General features: G+C 42.1%; 1 protein-coding gene across 13 annotated transcripts in view; it reads left to right on the top strand.

The window, feature by feature from the left end:
• The first annotated feature begins 3,777 nt into the window (after nt 1–3,777).
• Nucleotides 3,778–23,304, top strand: part of kcnt1b (potassium sodium-activated channel subfamily T member 1b) — a 40,774-nt gene continuing 21,247 nt past the window's right edge. For 7 of the 13 annotated variants that reach the window (XM_029829102.1, XM_029829093.1, XM_029829099.1 and 4 more), the window contains exons 1-4: nt 3,778–3,926; nt 6,928–6,976; nt 7,592–7,759; nt 20,615–20,653. In XM_029829102.1, coding sequence (XP_029684962.1) covers nt 3,860–3,926; nt 6,928–6,976; nt 7,592–7,759; nt 20,615–20,653 — 323 coding nt within the window. In that variant the 5' untranslated portion in view covers nt 3,778–3,859. Of the gene's footprint in view, nt 3,927–4,502; nt 5,226–6,927; nt 6,977–7,591; nt 7,760–14,483; nt 15,766–20,614; nt 20,654–23,304 lie in introns of those variants that run through there. The other 6 variants (XM_011615973.2, XM_029829095.1, XM_029829098.1 and 3 more) reach the window with 5 other exon arrangements.

Genomic DNA, 23,304 nt, shown 5'->3' with positions numbered 1-23,304 from the left:
TTAAATTGGAATAACATATAGTAAAACATGGTAATGAAACCATTTTCAGGCCAACACTCACGACAACCGCATGAACGCGTTGTTGTTTCTCTTTATTTACACTAGAGGGAAGCATTTAGTCACAAATTAGATGTTGACAAGTTTACCTGAATGATACAACCTCGTCTTCTGGGTTGTTTTTCCTCACATGTCGCGAGAGGGTAGTCAGAAATAACTTCTCATCACGCAACTGCATCACGCACTCTCAACTCTCGATCCATCTCCTCCTCCATGGGAGCTCTCAAAATATGGAGTTGACATCCCTTTTCCCACAGGCTGCATTCTTGAACTGAAAGCCAGGCGTGTGAGCCCAAGATGAGCAGCGAACAGGCCCTAGAGACAGGCCCAAACACCCAACTCTTACCGTGGTTATTTAATCGGCAGATACTTCTTGGACATGTGTGATGTATTTTAAAGAAAAAGGTGTTTAGGACAGAGGAATTCATGGCAGATGTTTGGCTTTTCTGCACAGTTCCTGTCTTTCTTTCTTTTGTAAAAGCAGAAAAACCTAAGCAACTTATGAATATTAATTTCTTTGGCACTCTTTGCCCACGTTCACACTCTTTTTACCTTGTGCGACCCAGACACGGACAGTGGGAGTGCAGATGTAGCACCCTTGAGCGGCCCCCGCAGCCGTGTCTGGTGGCAAGGTGCTTATGTCCAGTGGTATCACAAAACAAAATATATTTTCTTCAAAACACAGATGCTCTCCAAGGTAACCATCGTCAGACAGGCCTTACAAAAATTAATTTGACTCTTCCCCTTGCACTTTGTCTTTCTATCTTTGTGAGGACCTTTATTGCCATAATGCAACACAACATAATGCATCCCCAGGAAAATAGTTAACACTCAAACCTACCAACTACCTTCCACCTTTACACCAGAAATCCACTTCTTAACCTCCAAAAAAACCCTTTACGGTAGAACACTGACAGCTCATTGTGGTGACGTTGGAGTTTTTAACTGTTACAGATAAGGTTAAAAGTCGTGAGCACAAATGTCCTTGCTTCCCCCAAATACCCTCTATTTGTCAGTCAAAAGCAGGAATTGCACGCAGCATTTACCGGAATACACACACACAAACACGCATGCAAGCACACACACGTTCCCTGACCTTGCCAAAGAGTAACAACGCTATGAAGCCATTTAAAACAAGCTATTTTCGTTCATGAGAAGGGAATGCTGGTAAATTCCCACAACCTTCAACTTCATGGTCTGAGTCTCTCAACATGAGCAGAAGCACGTTCGCTTTTTTGTTTTCCTCAGATGTCTTTAGTGTCTGCAAATTGCCCCAGATCAATATGACCCGTGTTAATATAAATATAAATGCTGTCCTCGCTCCGAGGTACTGTTACTCATCCAGTGTGTGAAGTGTGTATTGTATATATAAATACATATATATGGCTTTGTCTGCCTTCTGCTGTGCGCTCAGTGCCCCTCAGTGAAGTGCTACTATACTGTATAAATGGTGCTTGTGCGCCCACATGCTGCGTCCCAGGTAGAACCAGGCTGTGCTCTGTACCCGGTGCACCTCCGCCACCTGTGACTGTGGCTAAATAAAGCTGGGCCTGGATCTCCCGGCTGCTCTGACATGTTCCGACCCAGGCGCCGCGACTCCTACTCCTTCCAAATGCGTGCAAATCCCTCGGTTGGGTGACACAGCCACCCCAGCTCATTCAAGTTCTTTTTTTTTTTAACACCTTAATGCCATTGAAGATATGAAGGGAACCGATCGGAACTTGGCAAACTTGATTTTTAGGTTAACTCAAACTTGATTCGTCACATTTCGGCGCCTCCTTTACAGCCGCGACCAAACATTCCCTCCCCCTCGGTCCTGATTCCTCGTGTCAACCTCAAAAAGCCTGTTTCTATGGCAAACCACTGTTCCTTTCACCCTATTAAACTTGTGTTTCCAGTTCTATTGATATCAAATTTCAAATGCATTACTGATAATTAAATTTATACTTCTAACCATGTTTTTCCTCCACAAATGGCATCTGTAGCATGTCTGTCCTGAAAGGGACAGAGATCCAACTGCATTCTGAATTCTTGTTACATTTATCGCCCTTCTGATCATCGTGAGCTTTTCACGACGAGGGTGTGTTCACGCATGCGGTGACTGTAAGGCGCCGCCACCAGGGACATCATGTGGCGTCAGCATTTTGCCACAGGACACTCAGAGTGTGTGTGCGTATTGGAAATAAGGAGGCGAAGGACCCGGTTGGCAGGGTTACGCTGGTTGGTCTGAGCTTTTCAGTCGTGTAAATGCCTGGGAATCAATGCTTATTCCTGACCATGGGGGTCATGGGGGTGCTGGAGCCTGCCCGCTGCAGTTATGAAGGCTGGCCAGCAATAAAACGACCAAATACAAACAGAGATAGATGAGATGACAACCTATTTTTTTTAATATATTCATTGCAGTTGTTTAGTTTCTATTTTAGTTATTGTATAATATGCATTTTAGATGTTATGTGCTTGTTATGTTACATCTTAATGATGCTCCTCATCCACTACTACATCGATGCAATTCCCAGAGCTCTTTATACGTCAATATTTGTTCTGCTGTGTTCTGCTCTAGTAAAGAGGCTGCAAATTCAATTGCTCTTCCTTCATATTAATCAACAGAGTGTGTTGTGCAATAATTACACCTGTAACTGCTTGTACATTTGTGCAATTATGAGGGAGAAACAGTTGTTATTTGCAGCCATATTGGTGCAACATCACACAGTGTGAGGCAGTCCTGTGAAGGGAACAACTGGGGCTTCCACAACGGACAAAGAACTGGTTACATTCGCTTGCATTTCCGGTGATTTGGATGTCTTTATCATTATCGCTCCTCAAATAGACTCAAAACTTATAAATAAAACCACTTTACATCTGTCCTCTTCCAGCCAGACGAACGCAGGTGCTTTGTGATTCACACGCCATATTCGTCTCCTGTATGAGATAGATGCCTCCTGGCTGCTCGTTGAGCGCTCTACACGCTCAGCGCTTCCTTCTCCATCTGTTTTTAGACACTTTGCAAGCTGGAGGAGAAATATTCCAGAAGTACAGTTGGCCAAAGTGTGCTGAGGATCAGCCAGGCTCAAAAACTCTGAGAACTGTTGCCAGGTGGTTGGTTGGTTCGAGGAGCCATCAGTGCAAGATGCAGCAGCCATTGATGTTACAAAACCATATTTACAGTTAATGCACAACATAGGCTGCCAGGTTAGGCTCTGTCTTTGTTTCTCACACACAAAAGAGAGATGATTCAGCAGAAAATATAGCTGCCTGGTCATCTTAGTACAGGCAGTTTTAGATCGATGTGACGCTATTCCCGTTATATATGATACTATTCAATAATTAGGGAGATAAAACAGCAGTTTGGTTGATTAACATTGCAAAATATGCCTCCCTTGTGTGCTGTAAACTTGGTTGCGCTGTCAGTGCCTGGAAATAAGCTTTGGTGATTCTCTGCAGAGCAATTATGCTGTAAACAGCCGTGGACAGACGCTTAGATTTGCTGTCGTTATGCAGCTTGTGCGCACATTTGAGAACAGGTGAGGGAGTTTTGCCATTGCAAAAAATAAAATAAAATCTGACGGAAGTGGAAAGAAACATACGGGAATCGGGATCTTGAGTGAGCAGCGACTGCTGGCATGAGAAAAGCACGAGTGGCTGTGTGGGCTTCAGAGCGATGACGCTCAGCGCTCCCACCCCTCGGAAAATAGGCTGAAAAGTGGAGAGGCTGAGCGCGAGGAAGGCACACACGGCAACGCGTCCATTCTGGAGGCACACACGAGCCGGAGGTGTCTCCCACCCGTCCCCCGTTGACCACAGAATGAATTTCTTTTTCAATATGAGGGGGACCATGGTGAGGCATGCAGCAGATGAGAGGGCTGTTCCAGGTATGTTTCAAATATGTGTGCTGTAACGTAGTGGTGCATGTGCTGTTCATGCTCCATTGGTAACTGTGAGGGGGGGAAATAAATAAAGGACGTTGCGTTCACTTCTAATTCAATGTTTTAGTGTGTCTACCTGCACTATATTTTATCTTAGAGGATTATATTAAAATGCAAGTACAATAAAAAGTTCCTCTCTTAAATTTCACTGCCAGATGTGTGGAGAGATGTGTGGACCTAAATTCTGACATGTATTTTATTCTTTAAATGTGTATTTTCTTTTAAATCCTACATTTATTGAAAACATATCATATCATCATATAACACAGGGGTGTAATTATATTTAAAAAGAGGTGCAAAATCAATCTCTATATTACTAATTTATTCATTCATTTGTTTGTTAATTTTTTATTTTTTTTTACATAGTTTACTTTGATTTGGCTTCCTCAGCACACAGAATCCTTTCAAAGGTGGCCAACAGATGGCGCTAGAACTGAAGGTGAGTCCAGGTTGGGACGCGCACTGACCTGCTGAAAGGGCCACTATGAGAACGCAGATGCTGATGCTGATGCTGATGCTGATGCTGATGCTGATGCTGATGCTGACGGGGGGCATTAAAAGCTGCGGGGGGTGCAGCTCGCTCGGCCACGATGCGACATTTAATAATTTGAAAGGTCCCGGTGATGTTGTGACGTGTCGAACCGTGGGGATTGATACAGGAGCCGGGAGGAAAAACAAGTTTCGGATCGATAGAAATGGTGGGGGCCTCATTCTGCATCTGTCAAGCGATAGAGTTGAATAGTTGGACACAACACAGGCAAACAATGTTGTTGCTAAGAGACGAGGAAGTGCCTTGGTGCGGATGTCGCTCAGGGGCGCGCGCATTGATATGTAAATGAGCTGTCAGGTGTGCCCGCTTCCGTAAATTAAAAGATTTTTATCCAATCAGCGACGGACTGAGGACCGTAGAACTACTGTCTCGCATTTGAGGATGGGGGGGTCTAGCTTACTCAGCATTAGCTTGTGTCGCTAAAAACATTTTACCATGTTTTGTTTTTACCTGGCTTAAGCTAATTCTCGATCTCCGTCCCTGCTAATGAGCAGACGTATCTCATAAAAGTGACATTTAAAAGAAAAATGACCGCGAATTTGCAGGGGCGTGTTGACACCAGACGTCCTCTGTCACACCGTGAAGGCTGTGCGGACCGTGCGTGTGGAGGTTATCCAACCGGAGCCCGGTGTTTACGGTGATGGGATCGGTCAGAAACCTCACCAGCACGGTGCTGCACGCCGTGGGGTGCATTTGTAAGTTTGCATCTTTTCCGTTCGTCTTTATCATGGAGGTCACGCCGTGGAAGTTCATACGAGCCTTTCTTGTTACCTCCGCCAAGCAGCGGACAGTATGTGACAGCCGGCGTTTGCTTGTTTGTTTGTTAGCAAAATAACTCAAAAGTTGCGCACGGATTTTAATGGAGATGTTGATAATGGGCCAAGAAAGAGCTGAATAAATTTGGATGATGTGCGAAATTCCGGAGGGACTCTGACCTTTGATCTTCCAATGTCAAAAGCTTTGATCATACAGCAAACCAACCTGCTATGTTATGTAACCTCGTGTTTCGGCCGCCTATATGCACATATGATCTTGAGCTTAATCTTGATCTTCCTGACATTTAGATTGATGATGGTGCTTTTATTTTTCAACCTATGTATTGGATTTCTGGTTAAAGTACCCAAAGCGAAGTTTCCGCCTCTGCAGATGATGCATATTTGTCATTAGGATGTCTTTGAAATGGTTGTTTTGTGTTTACCTTTAAATAAAATGTGACGCTAATCAGTCAACCTCATCTAAGTATTTGTTAATAATTTTTTTCAGTTAAAATGCAAATTTAAGGAGAAAGCATGTAATTCAGCTTTGAATATTTTTTCTTTTTTTGCTCACTTTGACCCTTTTATCGCTCCCTTTTTTTTAGACCAGTTTTATCTGTGCCCTCGGTCTATTTTTTTTTCTTTTTGCCGCTTTGATATTCTGAATCACTGGTATTCTCTATAAAATGGAGACGTCATGTTCCTCTCAGCAACCCTGTTACCCATTATTGTGGTCACTCTGGGCATCCATTAAGCCAGCTCTTAAGGGTTTGAGATTGTAGATTTTCAGACTAGCAGCATTTAGTTTTCATGGTTGACTTGCAGCCACCCTATCTGCCTTTTTTATTTTGTCCTCCAGTTTTTTAGTTTGTTGCGCACGCTGATGTTTTTATGCATCCACACATATTTCCATATTTCAGTTTAATTTCCTGTTTCCTCCCCTCATCTCTTCGACACATGATTACCCTGCAGCTTTCCTTTCTCTGTGCTCAGTTAATCAGGGAAGCATGTCTCTGTGTGCTATTAGCCCATTCTAGGCTGCCCACACTGTACTCTGATGACCACACGCAGATATGTTGCTTGGTATTAGCCACTTATGCCCCTGTTGAGGATTTATAGGAAAATCAAAACAATCTGAACAGGATGCACACATGACTGAACATACAAGTGGTCTTTGAAATAGGAGCTGCATTAGATCACTCGAGCAGAAGTGGAGACACATGGTTGACCCTTATGCTGTGGTAGAAGGAACATGCTTTCATACATCCATTACTACACACGTCCTCAATAAACACAGATTTTTCCCTCTGGAGGAAAATAGCTGATCGATTCACATTAAACATTGTTTTCTACTGAATATGTAAGGAAGACGTCAACTTGGCACATGCGAGGCAGCGAGCCCATTAATCAAGCTGCACAGTTGCCATTAAATGGGTGATTGATGCTCTTGCTCTGTTTAAGGAGCTCTCACATTTCACAGGTGCCACTCAACTTCGAGCCGAGTTAAGGCGCAGAGAATCCTTCTCTTTTACATGCTGGCTAAGGTGGTTTCGTAATAAGCCCATTTGAATTCACTTGTCTGTTATTTCTCCCACTTCCCTTACTTCTCCCTTCTTCCCTCATCATGCAAATCGTCCACAAGAGGCAGCCATGAGCCCTCCACGCCGATCCTCGGGTTCCCATGGTGACAGGTAATTGCCCCTGAGCACTTCGTTCCAGCACATGTGACATTGAGTAACACAGGGGAAGCACTTACGTGTTCACTCACTTTTTAACTGAAGGTCAACTTGTCACAACCAGCACTTTTAATGTAAGAGGCTTAAGACATTAATTGGAATTAAATATTTGATTTTCCTTTGCATTTATGTGTTGGATCACAATATATTTACAGATGCTGTTAGGTACAGGTAATATACTTTCACTCACTTTGATCCATATTCCATTAATGAAAATAACTATTTTTTAAATAACACATAAAATAAGGCTGTTTTTAGAGCCTGTTCTAGTTGCAGCTCTACATGCAATGGCTGTTATAGCACATTGAAAACATCGTCCAGATCCTCAGTGTAAGTTTAAACTTTCGCAAAAGCGCTCTCTTTGTGAAGCTGTCAAGTTGGGTTCAATATTATTTTTCATTAGAAATTAACATTTCCTAGATTTTGTGTCCTGTCTCACTGAATATTGTCATTTATTGCTTCTCCTCTTCAGCCTAATCCCTCCTGAACAGCCAGCTAATATTGTTATCTTGATTACAGTCACTGCCGCTAATGACATGTTTACTGCCCCCACCTCAACTCCCCCTGCAGGACCTCCGCTGAGACGGTGCAGAAGAACAACAGCAGTAACTCTGGCGTTATTCTGGACATCTCCGCGCTTAAGATGGCGGAGGTGGAAACCGAGGTGCCTCCACTTCCGCCTCGCTATCGCTTCAGGGACTTGTTGTTGGGGGACCAGACATTCCAGAACGATGACAGGTAATGTGAAGAAAACGTGCACACTGTGGTATTCGAGCAGTTGCCCGAGGATTGTTTTCTTTCACAACGTGACTGCAGCTAACATTGGTACCAACACTTTCATACAATTTGGCTCGTCTCCTTTTTTGGTGTTGCTCGACTGAATAAACAGTCAAGATTTTGGCCGGTTTCTTCTGGGCATTCCCATTTAAAGACAGTGAGTAAGATGGATTTTCACTGAGGCAACTTATCTATAGAGATGAGAAAAATAAAACAAATGATAAACGGCAGCAGGGCAAATATTTGGAGGCATTATTTAATCTGAGCCGTACAGGAAAAAGCCTATCGCTTCCCTGTCGTCTGTAGATCACCGGAGCATTTTGGAGTCTCCTAAGAGTTCAATTATTGCTGTGGTTGGAGAAGCAGGCCAGCAAATGCTGTTTGCTGCCCAGGAGAGGGGGAATTACCAGAGCATCCGTCTCAGAAAGTACCGCGGAGCTCTCCGTGGTACTGAAACCAGGCTAAAGGGTCAGCACTTCAGCACTTTTGGTGAAGAGGAAATGGAGCCCCCCATTTCCTGCTTTTACCTGGTTTTGCCAGTAATTGCATGTGAACCATTCCTTGCAATTTGCCTCATTGTAAAGTCCAGATCATTCCGCCGCGAAGGGATCCTCAATCTGCACTTTTGAATATTGTAATCCGATGTCAGCGGACAGTTGTGGTTCTGTAAAGCAGACGTGGTTCACTGTGTCGGGTAATTACTGTTGCACAATTGCTGGGCCTGCTGTTGGATTTCACATGTTCCTCATGTTACTGAACCAATGCACACTAGAATTTAACGCAATGTTGAATTTTTACCTCTGCCTGCTCCAGTTGTGTTGTCGCTATATTCACGGTGGTGCTTCTTATCTTTTGAATCCAGGTTTTCCAGGTGTGTTTCAGTAATCATTGCGAGCCTTTGTGTTTTGCAATTAGTTTATTGATCTGCTCTATGAAAGGGAAAGGCTATTATCTTTTCTTATCTCTCCGCACACTGGGTCTGGGTCTCCCGCCATGAAGTAGCTGTAAATCAGAGCATTATTGACACGATAAATAAACAACACATATGTTGTTTTTCTGTGCCACATGATCACAGATGTTCATATTATAGCATCTCATTCTGCAGATTCTCTTCAAGCTGTTTTCTGATTACTGGTAAATTACACGAGGTAATTAGACCTTGTTGCTGTTACTTGTTGCTGAGCTGTGTGTGTGTGTGTGTGTGTGTGTGTGTGTGTGTGTGTGTGTGTGTGTGTGTGTGTGTGTCTCCAAACTACATGCAATTAAAATCCAATCCATCCCCCCTCATCAAATAGTAACTTGATGAAAAGTGTAGCCTCTTAGGCACAGAGACATTCAGCTCACTACATTATGTGCACAGGGAATGAGGATGCAAAGGAAAAGACCATCATTAATAGCATCTTGTAGTGCTGCTCTGTAATTGGTAGTTTCTACGTCTTTGATTGTCAACAGAAAGGGAATTGGACTCCTACTCCAGTGCCTTGCTCTATTTCTTGGTTTACAACCTCTTGTATGCTTGCGGTTTCTAATGTTGATTGATCTTTTCCCGTATGAATTCTCAAATTTAAACCCACAAAGCAAAGTAACCCTCAGAGGACTCTTCAGAACCCCCACCCCCCACTCCCTTTTGCATCTGGGTTTTCCCCATTTGTTTCAGCTAAAGATATTGCTTCACCTCCAGGAAAGCTGATGCTGTAGTACAAGATGAGATGTTTTTAGATGTTTTTCTGACATTGGAGTTATTTTAAAGTTTTATTATTTGTCAGAAAGCTAGGCACAAGTATGCCATACAGTAAATGAAACAATCCTCCTTATTATTGTGGTGGGGCCTTTAGTGATCCATCTGTGGTTTTCCTGTTTAGTGCAAGACCCATTGTGGCACTTAGTCTGCATTTAGCTGCGTGGGTGTGCAGTATTGGTGCAGCAAGGCTTGAGTGTGTATTGTGTGTGGGGGGGGGGGGTCTCTCCCGACTGAACTGTCATTATTGTCAGCCTTCACAAGGCTTTCATGAACGCTGGGATGTGTGGGAGCTGGAGATTAGCGATCACACTGAAGTCACAGGTCTGTCAGGCATGCGGTGTCTCGTTCGTGCAATGTATTTATCTGCTTATTTATTATGTAGGGATGTTCAATGCCAGTTTTTTAGTGTGTGTGTGTGTGTGTGTGTGTGTGTGTGTTTTGCCTTGAGTAATGGTGCATTAAATCAACAGCTATTAAGAATACTGATACTTTGAAATAAGGCTCTATCAGCCTGGTTCCATTACCTGGTATCGGTACTTGCCCATCCCAATGACAATGTAATATATAGCTTGTGTTTACCTTAGCATGTGATCATACCATTAAGTCGTAAGAGGTCGTTAAATCACCTCTCAACTCTACTTTCTCTCTCTTTTTTAGTGTTTAATTATGACTTGCCTGATTATAGATTCAGTATGAGAGGGAGTTCCAAGTAGAGCAAAGTGTCTAGCACTAATTGTTCATGTTTGTCGGAGGCAGATGTTGGTCTGTGCTAATGCTACCGCAAGCATCTCCTGGGATTTGATGCCTGGATGACGTCTATTGGAGTACGTTAGGGAGGATGGTGCAGACGGAGTAGAAATACCCAGAGGTAGGAGACCAGATGGATACAGCAGAGGAGAATCTGGAGGAAACACAGAAACAGCGACGGTTGAGACTGAGATGAAGCCAAGGACGAGAGTCTTTCATTAGATGCAATAAATTATAAGATTAGGTCCAACATACTACAGCAGTTGTTTAATTTCCACTTGTTTCAACTGAAAAATGATTAAAGTTAATAAATTTAATTGAATGTTCTTGCTGTTCTCAGTGCTGTAAAATGTTCTATAAAATGTACAGTACGCACTCGCCAGCTGATAACTAAGACCTATTTCAGCTGTGTTCCCATACAGACCAGTTCAGAAGCGTTTCGATTCTCGCCTGTTACATCTCATCTCTACAGTTTCCCAACGTCCTCGTCTGTAAGGGCGAGTGTATCTCCTGGTGCTGTGCACTTCCGATAAGCAGCCAGAACTCGCAATTTGAGACCATAGGTGGTATTAGTCACCACCGCCATCATCAACACAGCGCGTGTGGGCGACACTTGAAGGCTGCTTGACTTGTTCTCCTCAGCCCCGGAGTGGCCTCGCATCTTTGACATTTTGTCACTCTAAAGGATTAATGCTATCATCAAAATCACACAGAGGTCCCAAACATGCCGCACGGTCTGTCACAGTTTAAAATTTCTCTTGGAATTTATGCGCCCAGTGAGAATAAGCAACAAAGTGAGCGAATTAAAGGTGAGAATAGACGAAGGCTGCAGGCTTTGCGTTCCGTAAAGGCTCTGTTTACGCGGGGGCGCTGCCTTGTCTTAAGTTGTCTTCTAAAAGCTAAAAAACAGCTAAAATGAGGTTGCTGTTTGGTATCGGTTCTACACGCAGTGTGTGGCGTTCTGCACTGCGATGTTTTTAAGGTGGGAATCTCAGCTCCTACCTGCCAACTTCATTAGTAATAATGGAGTTGCCCTGTCAGACTTAATAAACAGCAATAATGATGGTGGCAACTTAGTGACCCTAGCAGCTTTCAGGAGATGCAATCAGACATGCATGACTCAGAATATTAAGCTCAATTAAGTCTCATTGAAAACACAAACTTAAATTCCTGGAGTGATGAGAATTCCTACTGTTGACTTGACAGCCTTAATGATTTCTGAGACTGACTGTTGTGAGAGTTGGTCCTAAGCAACAGCCGGCTCGACTCATTTATCAACTACCTGCCACCAAAATCCTTTTAGCCTCCTGCTCGGGAGGGAAAATGAGCACAGAAGTGCCACTTTATCTGCAGCTCAAGGCAGAAACGGACAGATTTTTCCCAAGTGTCATTCTCTACTCTCCCAAAAAAATGTTTGGATTTGGAAACAATCCAACACTTATTTTAGATTACTCTAAATTGATATGTAATAAATGCACAAGTCAATCAGATGAGTGCTTTTCTAACTGCTCTTATTTGCATTTGGAGAGTCGCAAATGTGAAAGATTATTTCCCTTTTTGATTTTCTTTGCCTCACCCATGTAATCAGCCAAATGTTTCATAATCAATGACCTTTGTGGTTCACTGATGACAGATTTACAGGATTATTTTCAGACAAGAACATGGTGGCAGCTTTTTCTGTCAGTCACAGGCGGCCAGTGAAGTGTTGTCTACACCTACATTCTCTTTTAACACTATCAATATATGTTTATTAATTTAAGCATCCCTTAAATTGTCAAAGCTGACTACAGGTTAAATCGAATGTCTTTTTATCCTGAATAGACAAACTCAATGACGTGAGTCTGCATATATTTGTTGGGTTTTCATGTGTCAAGTGGATTACATAAGAAGGTGATAGATTGCCTTGATTCTCGACTCCAACGTAACGCTTGAATCCATAAGCATGATTCATCCTCTTTGCAATTCATGAGGTTTGCCCCAGCAGGGATCAATATTGTTGGGTTGGACATTGGGTTATTTATGGCTGTTAGATGGCAGAAAAACAAATTAAACGGTCCTGCAAATTACAGTGGATCATCTTTTTTTTTTTTTTCCACACAAACAGGAGAAGAGCGTGCTGTTGGAGTGCCGATGTGTCTGTTCATACAGCCGTTGAACGTGAGCTGTTCCGTAAAAATATTGAACCTTGATAATATACAGGAACGATGAAATGACGGAATCTTCCCACAGAGAGTCTGTAGACAATATACGCGTACATTTTTAGTCCAGACAAAACGCCACCAACTGTCCATCAGACACTTTCAGCTTTTGAAAGAGAGCATAAAGTCAAACCTTTTGAAAATAAATGTGTGTCTGAAACTGTGCAGGCTTGCCTGCAGCAGCTCTGGCCAGACCTACTCCTCTCTGGCTTTATTGCGTACAGACAGACGGCTCGCCCACAGCAGAGCCAGCTCACTGCTTTAATATGTTTTGACAGGGGAGGCTTAAGCACAGCTCTCGACACCCATCTGCAGCAGGAACCACGAAGGGAAAAGGCCCAAGCGTCCTTGAGAAGAAAGGACAAATGCAGTAGTTTCTGTAGATTTTAACGGCTGTTGTTTCTTTGCGTGTAATTTGTTCTTTCAGGAACATAACTGACAGCACAGCCTTGTTTTGAATTAATCTATTCTGGCGTCAAACTGGGTACCTTTTATTATTTTGCTTTTGCCAGAGGATGAAAGTAATTACCTCAGAACATTGAATTTATTCAAGCTTTTGTGCCAAGCATTTTACAGTGGTTTGCTTTGCCAGCTATATCCAGCACTGAGCCGGAGAGCTTCGCTGCAGCGCTTCCATTTTGGTGTCATGCTGCTTTTAAATCCTGCATGGAGTGAAGAAAATGTATGCAGGGCTCCATTAAAGGCTGTTCTTTCATGGATGGAAATCCTGTACTATCCTACATAGCTATTTTCAAGCAACCGGTCTTGCTAATTAATAGCAGGGGAAAGTGTAGATAAGCTTTCCTGCAGCGGCAAATTCTGCACGTGTGATGGCAGCCTGGGATTTAGCTCGAAAAGAGCAAAATTATTTCATCGATTTATTAAAGATTAATTCTAATCTGAAGTCGTAGTTCTTTTGTAGAGCAAATCCTGCTGTCTTCTTGCCTGCTCCACAGACACTTGTTGGTCTCCTTTATTAGTCCCCGTCTTTCACGTTCACTCAGTTCCAGCAGATTTAGTTGTCAGTCATGTTTCTCCCCTTTCAGATGTCGGCTTGAACGTTAACCCATGAGCTCTTCAGCCGTCCATTCTCTGATTTATGCTTTTCAATAAGCTTTTCTGCTTGGGAGGGTTTTATTGGCTTCACTATCTCTTCAACTATATAGGCCATTAAATAATAATGCATTTATTTACATTAGATTTCAAAGTTTTAATATTGCTTTGTAGAAATGTGTTTTCAATTTAACCAGTTTCTTTTAAATGTAGAGAAAATGAGCCTTAAGTTGTTGTTTTTTTTTTACCGTGTCTTTATCCAAAATCTATGGGTGGGATGTGGCCTTCAACAAAACAAATCATCATCAGTCTTTCTGATTTTTATAACTTAATGTGAATTATTTTATCATTAGTGGAGCCTCCTAGGGGAAACAGCTCAGGGCTCTGATCCATTTATGTCATTAGGTCCACAGTTCATCAGGGCTGGAGATCAGGTTCGCTGTGTGGCTCTGCAGTTCGTTGCTTCACCACCAAGTGTCCCTGTGTTCAAATGTGTGCGGCTGCAGCTGCTCCTAAACACACCCACATCTCTTCTCTACCAAGTACAGCCACGATGCAGTAAATTAGTCCTATTATTCTTTCTAGTCTGTATATCTAAGCTCTTGCTCAGGGTCAAGGATGTGCATCGTTACCACATTAATTAAGAAGTCTAAACCTGCACTCACATCAAACTTTAAAACTGGGTGTCACCCAGTTTATTATTTATGGAGTCTTATTGCAGTAGTCCACGGTGTGATGTGTTTTCCTGATACTTGATGTTGATAAATAGTGTTTCCAGCCGTCTGGATTTTAAATGCAACCCCGCTGCTGATGGCGTCATTACTGATGGGGTTATGGGCTCGTGTGCATGTTCTGCAAATGCGGTCTGCAAATGAACCACTTCCTTCAAAAGCATGATTGGCACTGATAAAAAAGGGTCGCTTATGACGTGAAAAACAGAGATGAACAAATATGGCTGTTCTCTAAAGCTGCGGGGTGCGTTTCTTATATACTCCTCTCACTTTTTAATGGCCATATTAAATGCTTTAGTGCTGGCCAGCGCCATTGTTAAAGCACCTGAGGTAAATATCAGCTGCCAGTATAGTGTCACGCCTCCCATCTGTCGTCCCCTCCAATTTGCATTTTTCATCGGTGCTTCATTTTCCTACACTTAATCAGCACCTGCAGCTAAGACGGAGTAATAAATGGTGGAAGGGCAGTGATTTGGCATCTTTGGTCTATTAGTGCTGCTCCGTTCTTATTCGATTTTAATTCCTGATGTTGGTAAAGCCGCTCTGCTCTGATGGCAGCACTCACCTCGTTTTGTGGGTTCTGTAGCAACATCTGGCTCACCTTTATTTCATGTCTCACTGTGGTAAATTAGTGTCTGACGTGCCCGTTTAACCGGAAGGACATCTACCTTTTAAAAAGCTTTCAGTTTAATTGTATACCTTCAATACGAGTAGTTCGATGATAAAACTTTGCTAAAAACTTTAGTGCTCTGAATTATTTATTGCAGGACAGGTAATTTTTTTTATTTTTTTTGGAATTAGACTTCGTTTAAAACGGATCTTGACAAATTTAAGAGAAAGTGAAATGAACCGTTTGGCTTCTCTGAATCATCTCGAAATATTTCACGGTTTTCTGATCGATAGAGCTAAAAGCCGAAGATTATATAATCTCATTGTAAATCCGGTTGGTGGAGCGGTTGACGTGTAATCGTGACGACGCGCGAACCTCAGAGACGCACCGATCCACGATTTCTCAATCAGGGATGGAGGATTGCGCGACACCAGGGACCGATGCTCCGTGAGTGCGTCTGACGACCCCCGTGATGCGGCAGGGAAGCAGGCGCGCCCCCTCCGCCTCGGCACAGCACCAGTGAGACGGGAAGATGCGTTAGTCTCCGCCGCTGTGGGTCTGTGAATGAGCCTGCCTGTTCCGACGCCGAGAGGAGGAAAACCGATTCGCGGCTGCGCTGGAAGTAGCATCCGCCGAGGCGCAGAACCATGGCAGGCGCAAAGCTGACGCCCTCGCCCTCGGAGATCGACCCGGACGTCAAGACCGAAGTGCAGAAACCCCCCGAGCCCATATGGATAAACCCTTCCAACTCCCTACGGACCATGGGTTCTTTCGAGAGCGATGCCGGCCAAAGGTAGCTGCCGCAGACCCTCACCAAAGACGCATGACTCTGGACACAGATCGCATGCGCGCATGCATCTGTTAAATGAAACGATGCTAAACGCAAGGTGCACAGAGTCGCCTTAATACCTCTGCTCGTTATCGTCCTCGTTAAAAGTTGAACACTGATCAGCACTCCAGTACCATGATAGTAAGCAGCACCGGTTTGATTTAACACATGAAACCAAACATACAGGCAGCGCGCCTTCATGTGTCAGGTTCATGTCGAAACGCTAAAATAGTGCCGTTAGTTCCCTCCTCTAACCCATATTTTTATTTAAAGCCCTCAAAATGTAACGATTACATAAGTCATGGAGTGGTGCATTCCCGTTCCAATTTTAAAGGGAGGAAAAATCAAACTGCAAACCATGGGAGGCCGATGTTGACATGTTTATATGCACATCTCACTCAGCAGAATTTACATGCACATTTCCACTGCTCTAATTTGGTTGACAAATTCCTGGAATGGCTGATCTGCATGTGTGTGCTTTGCAAAAAATATGATGATTTGAGCTGTAGAGAAATGCAGCGACTAAAGCCCAGGTGGAGTCTGATGGTTGAGTTGGATGAGAAGGATCGTGCTTGTTTGGCAGTGTTTCAGGGGGAACTGTACAACCAATATGGTGTCGCAGTCTGTTCTGCTCTTGTTTGAATCATGCATTCATGCTTTTTTCTATAGGTGTAGATTCAAAAATGAAACCAAGCCATTATTGTGATGTCACAATTACGCAACTCCAAATTTGCATTAGCAGTGCTGCTGATACTGACGTATTATATTGACATGATGACATTTATTAAAGTTTCATAAACTGCTAATGCAGCGCTTCCTTTTACTGCTGCATGGGTCTCAATCCTGGTTAACTTTTATGTGCCATAAATGCAAGTTTTCTCTTTGAAAACCTCAAGCCTTCACACTTCTCTCTGGAGTAAAACATGTATGAGCGCTCGCTGCCAGAAGAACGGTGTTTTCAATGCTGAAGACATGTAATGTTGATTGTGAGGGAGCATTCAGTAGGATTAAAATGGCTTTCAGGATGATGTTTTTAATAGGCTCACCGCTGTGTGGGCTGGCCTGCAGAAATCAGCAATTAGTTCATGTGCTGCGGTATGATGGGACCCAACAGTACTTTTTTAATAATTTGCATTTCTCCAAACTAGAATGTGACCATTGTTGCTCAGGTCTAGCAGTCAGAGGATGTGAGGTCATGAGTGAGTCAATACTGCGTCCAGCAGCGTGACCAGGCCAATAAACTCGCAACGACACAATCACGTTCTACGTTTGTGTTTATCTGCTGCTCTGTGTTGACATTTAGATACCGTAGGCAGAAATGAAATGACCTGGGATATCGTCAGCAGCTGAGAGGCTGTCAGGTCTCCTGCAGCTTTATTTTGGCAGCCTCACCAGCAAACTGGCTCCCTGTGAGAAATCTGGTTGGGGAACAGTCCTTTGGTGTGTTCTGCTGTCCAGGGCACACCTGAGGGACTCATATTCTCATTAAAATCTCACCAGTGTGGTTTATTACAAGGGATTAGTTGTGATTAAAGAGGAAATGCCAACGAAGAAGACTTGGTGTAAAATATAGCTTCAATATCTGCGTTTTTAAAGTGGTGAGCTGTAGGTTGTGATGGGAGCTTGTAGAAATCTCATTCTATGCAATCATAAATGGCTTATTAAGGTGAAAACAAGTGCCATATGGTCGTCGGATACTCATATAACATTAAGGTGTTTCTCATTTGTTGCATTAGTCTCACATAAAAGGTAATTGGATTAGGATAATCTGGGACACTGCTGGGGATATCGTGCAAACAAAGGGTATTTCAGGATATGAACCTAAGCTGTGAGGCCATCTGGGATTTAGAAATGCGGATTTCAAATTTAAAAATGAGAAATCATATGTAAGAAGTTATTCCAGTCTATCTTTTTTTAAATTGAAGCGGGAGGCAACATGTAACTGGGCTGATTTGTGAATTGTTTCCTTATGTATCAGTGAATGTATGAAAACACCCAACAAGGTACAGCATCAGGCTCTAGTGCTCTGCCTACATCCATCCACAGGATGATTGAGGGTTTCTACTTCTACTATAGATTGTCCATTATTATTCCTCTGAAATTGGAGGATGTGGCCTATTGAGTTGGCTTTTTACTGAAAAAATAGCAAGTGGTTGCTATGGAGGCGCTCTTGAATTAATCAAAAGAATCCTTTAGCAGAATCATTACTGACAATGAAATTTATTGTCAGTTTAGCTAAAACAATATAGATATACAGACATACATACAGCATATAGTTTATTGAATAAATAGATTGATTGATTGGCAACAACACCAAAATAATAATGTTTTATGCCTCATTTCTTCTCCAGGCCATTAGATATAAGAGTCAAGTAGTGCATACAATGAATGTGTTGCTATGGGATAAATGGAATAATGCCATTTTAGTCTAGAACTCAAGACTTCATAGATAAAACCAAGATTCTTCTAAAAGCTGACAAACCGATGTGTGCACACGGCTGAACAGCTCCAATATGGGGCTTGAAAATGTTAATTGTTTGCAGTGAAGAGAGAGCAAGCACTCAGTGGAAATGCCCATCGCAGAGCTCTTGAGCACGCTCTTGCCATCTATAATTTTTCAGATGGATTTGATGTAAACACAACTCCCTCAGTAAGCTGCATTCGTCACACATTGTTTTAGTTTGAGCCATACAGAGAATGCTAACATTAGCCATTTAAGTCATAGTTTTATACCACTCCTTTAATTCCATTTAAATACTGGCCTTTCAGAGTCACTGAGCCATTAAGGCTTATATAGCTCCATGTCAAGGTACCTTTGTTATGGCTACCTGAAGTTTAATATACCTGCAGACCCATTTGGATGTTGGGTTCAGCTCTTGACCTCAGCTGTGTGAAAAGTAATCTATTACAAGCTGTGTGTGAACACTTGCCAGCAGTTAGTCAGAAATAGATGTTTTCTTCAAAAAGAGAGCATGTAGGTGTCATTGAAGTTGCCCACTCACCCGTTATTTCCAACAGATCTTGTTGTTTTGGTTGCATGTGAGACGGCTTTGACAGTCGTCCAGGTGTTAAGTTACGTTTCCTTCACTGTCTGTCATATTTTTAGAGAGGAGAACTTGAGCTGCATCTGTGGTATGTGAGGAACTGGTCAGGAACGCTGGTATTTGCTGAAATGTTGGACAGCCCACTGATGCCCATTAAATAATTAAGAAACTACAAAAACGACACCCTTTTGTCTTTGAAAAGCTGCAGATACAGGCTGGTGTGGTGAGCCCTCCCACTTTCTCAGTCAGTCCCTGAGGGTTGTTCTCACTTGCACTGAGTGAAAACATAATGTGGAAGTGCTGGCTGTCTTAGCAGCTCAGCTGCTGCTTGTGAGTCCAGGTTCTGTCTGCAAAGAGGTGGGAACTTGTTTGCTTTTCATTGAGAGTCTTCATAACTGCAGCGGTATGTAAATGGCAACATGATGCTAACGGCAAACGCTAATATCATGTGTAGCTCTCAGTTAATATAAATCATCTTTATTACCCGGTAAATGCTTACAGAATAGGCAGTGATAGAAGGCATAGATTTGATCTTTTCACAGTTATTCACTTCTATATGTGCTATAGTTCTTTTGATAGAAGATAATTGTTGTGGCTTCTTATGCAGATTTAGTGATTGGGTGCTATTTGCATTACATCAGATTGGAAACATTTATAGGGCATATAATTCTATCTTTTTAGTCTCTAATTTACAGTACAGATCTAAAATATAAGGGAACAATATTTTTCAAATATTCAATTATTTTATTAGAATCTTGCCACCATGGTAACACCCTGTGTGACCAATATCAGGTAATGGTTTTTATTCCATTCTGTTCTTTTGTCAAACAGCTTTATGTTGTTATATATCCCCAAAATGATTTCATTATGTCCTGGCAACCATTATAATAACTGACCCTGCTCTGTTTTCGACAGAAAAGTGCAGGTTAATTATGACAGGAATCATACAGGTCCTCCCCTGTGACTACTTCCTGGGTTTAATGGACATTCCATTAGTCCATTTCATAAGTCGTTATCATTCCAATATTGATCTTTTGGCACACAGATTCTGCTTTATATTCTTTACCCAGATGTCTAATAGACAGACTTGGATCATCAACTATTTCTGAAAAGATTTGGAACTTTATTTTTATTTTTTATTTTGTATTTATATGTATTTTTAAGCGTATGTTGTAGTGTAAATGTCAGGTGTACTTTAGTGTAACTAATAACATGAGATTATGATCATACCTGCTTGGCTGTAAATTATTTTCTATAAAACAGTTTATGTTTCAAAGAAATATAAAAATAATGTTTACGAGTTTATAATGTCATCAGAAGTCCTTTTTGGATGAATTAAAGTGACAAATACAAACATTAAGTGCACAAAAACCCATCATATTGTTGCTTTTCTAAAGGTTTCTTATCAAAATGAAATTAGCCTCTTGGTCTCCTATGGTTTGCAATGAGTTGATTTTCCCCACAATCTGCCCCCTTTCTTAATACAAATACACTTTGACTTTCTTGTATTTCCATATTTAATGTTTATTTGTGTTAAGAGTAAAAATGTCTTGACAGTAGGCTTTGACTGTGCACTACATTTGTAGTTTCAACTAGTAGTTTAAATAACCAGGAATATGTGTTTATCATCACCTAAATCTTTGGACCTTCTTGCTGCACAAAGTGTCCTCGGCTCTTCCTTTTTAACATTGGAAAATGGCGGCATTCTAACTCGAGATGCATTGAGTGAGGGAGTAAAAAGGCATTTGCTGATGCATCCTGAGTAGCAACCTTTTCTTGCTTTTTGCCTGTTTTCTTTTTCCCTTTCCTGCTTTCATCCTCTCCTAACCTGTGGTTGCCTGTGTCTATGTGTGCTGCATCCAGGTTCCAAGAGGAGTACAGTATGGACTCAACAAATGCCCAGTAAGTTCCTGGCAGCATCATGGTTGCATGGCATGGAATCTTTCAATTCTCACTTTTTGTGGGCACTAAAACTGTGTCCATCAGTGTCCAGTTGGACACAAACATTCCTCAAGGTTGTATCATCATTACATGCATCTGCAACAGTAGGTATTTTTGCCTGTTGTGACAAGGACGCACAATGCTCAACAGACAACATTTGTGGCTACCTTTTCAACATTTTTATGGTGAGGTCTCTGACTGAATAGAAGATTGATGTTTCCATTTCGCTCACACAAATGAAATGGTGAAAAAGCAGCTCACACTTTCAATTGGATGTCACATCTGCTCCTTGACTGAATGTGTAATGTCGAATCAAGTCTTGGCACATTAATCACAAGCAGAAATGCCAATAGTCATTCCAATTCTGCTGCCCTTTCACTCTGCATGCTGTAGGCCATATAAAGTTTGACTTTTTGCAGAGAATCCATGTTCAGTTTGTCAGGCTTTTACCATCTTCAGTATCCAATCAAGACTGGGCAAGAGATTTGATGAAATATCTGGTACCAAGGCATGTAAACATCCAAAATAATGCTCTTTTATCAAAGGGACTTTTAAAGAGTTGGCTCAGACTCCTGGCTTGCTGGGCTCTCATCCAGAAAAGATCAAGTTTGCCTCAGCTTTTCAGAGTAATACTGTCCCAAGAACTGTTTATACCTTGCTAACACATGCTGGCAGGTTGGTGGTTCACAAGGTGATCTGCTGTTGATATTTCAACCCTCAGCTATCATGGTTTCCAGTGGTAATAGTGGTATGTCAACGCAAAGAAATCAGAAACACAAGACAAAATAACACCTATTCTCTGCTTGTCTGTCTTCATGCAGAAGATGTTCACTTCTAGGCTAATTATTATTTGATTAGTATTTAATGTCCTGCAATATCAACTTTATGAGAACAAACATTTTTTTTTCTGCAGCATTGTGTAATAAGATTAATTGGGGGTTTAATAGTTTAATATGTTTTAATTATTATTGAGGTATTCAGAGTAGAGCTGCCCTTCCTTGACATTTAAGAGTCCGTTGAGATGATAGGGATATTGGGTTAGATTACACCCAGGGTGTCTCATGGAGGAAGTGTTTCAGGCATGTCCAGCTTGGATGAGACCCAGAGACGCATGCAGGATATGCTACAAGGATACTGTCTCCCATCTAGCCCTGGAATTAGTGTGGAGCTGGAGGAGGGAGCTGGGGAGAGGATGGTCTGGGCTTCCTTACTGGCACTGCTGCCCACTCGACCTGGCAGGAAAAAAGGGACCAGACCATTTTAATTTGGGGAAATAGTTTCATATTTACTTTCCATTTATATAAGACGTTCCTGTCAAAGTCTTTGTGGATATCTCCATTGATCAGCTGTCAGTCATGTGATTGTCATTGGCACTGGGTTGTCTGATGGATCAGGTGTGACACCTGCAGTCGAAGACCCGCTTCCAAGCAGAGATTTATGAGGATTCGACCCTGTCAGGCGCCATTCATCTGCTCAGGTGTGAAGCTTGAGATGCTTTGGATCAATATCTTTAATGTGTATTACTGCGTAGGTCTTGTAGTAATTCCATTCTCAGCATATCCCAAAGTGAGCAGCACATTTAGAAGCGTGCATGTCTGTGCTACAGAGACTTCCGTATGGCAACAGGTTGTATTTATGTTTTTCTGATTCTGGGCTCTGGCATATTCTGTCGCAAGATACAGTTTCATGACAATCTCAAGAGTAAAGAGGAAGCGGAGCCGCTTCTGTATACAGAAAAACTCTATTTATGTAAGAACATCTTGTCAATCAGTCTCATTAAGTTATATTAACTGGAGTGTGGGGAATAACAGAAATCCTTAACTCGTCATATTTTCTTAAGGTTTCCTTCCATGTCTGCCTAAAACTCGTGGAACAAGCTTTGCACCATATCTTAGCATGAACAGGAGCAGTAATATCTAAAACAGCTACTTTGGGAAATATTAATTGCTGATATAAAGCTTTTGCAAACCCCTTCAGAATTAACTGCATCTATTAATTGGGGCCCCGTTTCCCCCTTTATTATGATTCACCTGTATGCTGCTTTTATTGTAAATTTAAAATATAAATCAAGCAACCTTGTTATATATTGTATGAGTTTCTAAATCTGTGTGCAGGATGTCCAGATGTGTCGTTGTGCAGCACCTAGTGGCTAGATGCTAGATTCTAGCCTGACACGTATTCCACTGATTTCTCCAGGTCTCCTGATGTCCCCCTAAGTCTACCTGCTCACCTACACCTGCTCATGCGCTGCTCTGACAGACACCATATGGAACACAACATCTAGCAGCTGTTTGGCAATTCCAACAAGAATGAATGCTGGGATTTGAATAGTTCTGTCCTGTCAACCAGGTTATCCCCATGTCAACAAGCTCTTTTTGATGGTTGTTTGTTTCAGGCAGGGGGCAAAAAAGGCATCTGTCTTCCTTTTATTTTGAATCCAAACAGTTATATTTATAGTATATACGAAAAGAAGACACTGTTATATAAGCCCTGTGGCATCTTTCTACTGTTGTGACTGCAAATAGTCAAGTAGTAATAACATGTTTTTAGTGCTATAGGAGCAGGGATCTACGACTACATGCAATACAAACATGACTCAAACTCGGGGGTCT

Source organism: Takifugu rubripes, chromosome 21 (genome assembly GCF_901000725.2).
Source record: "Takifugu rubripes chromosome 21, fTakRub1.2, whole genome shotgun sequence".
Lineage (NCBI taxonomy): Eukaryota > Metazoa > Chordata > Actinopteri > Tetraodontiformes > Tetraodontidae > Takifugu > Takifugu rubripes.
The sequence above is the reverse complement of the archived record's forward strand: the minus strand, read 5'-3'. Positions and strand labels throughout refer to the sequence as shown.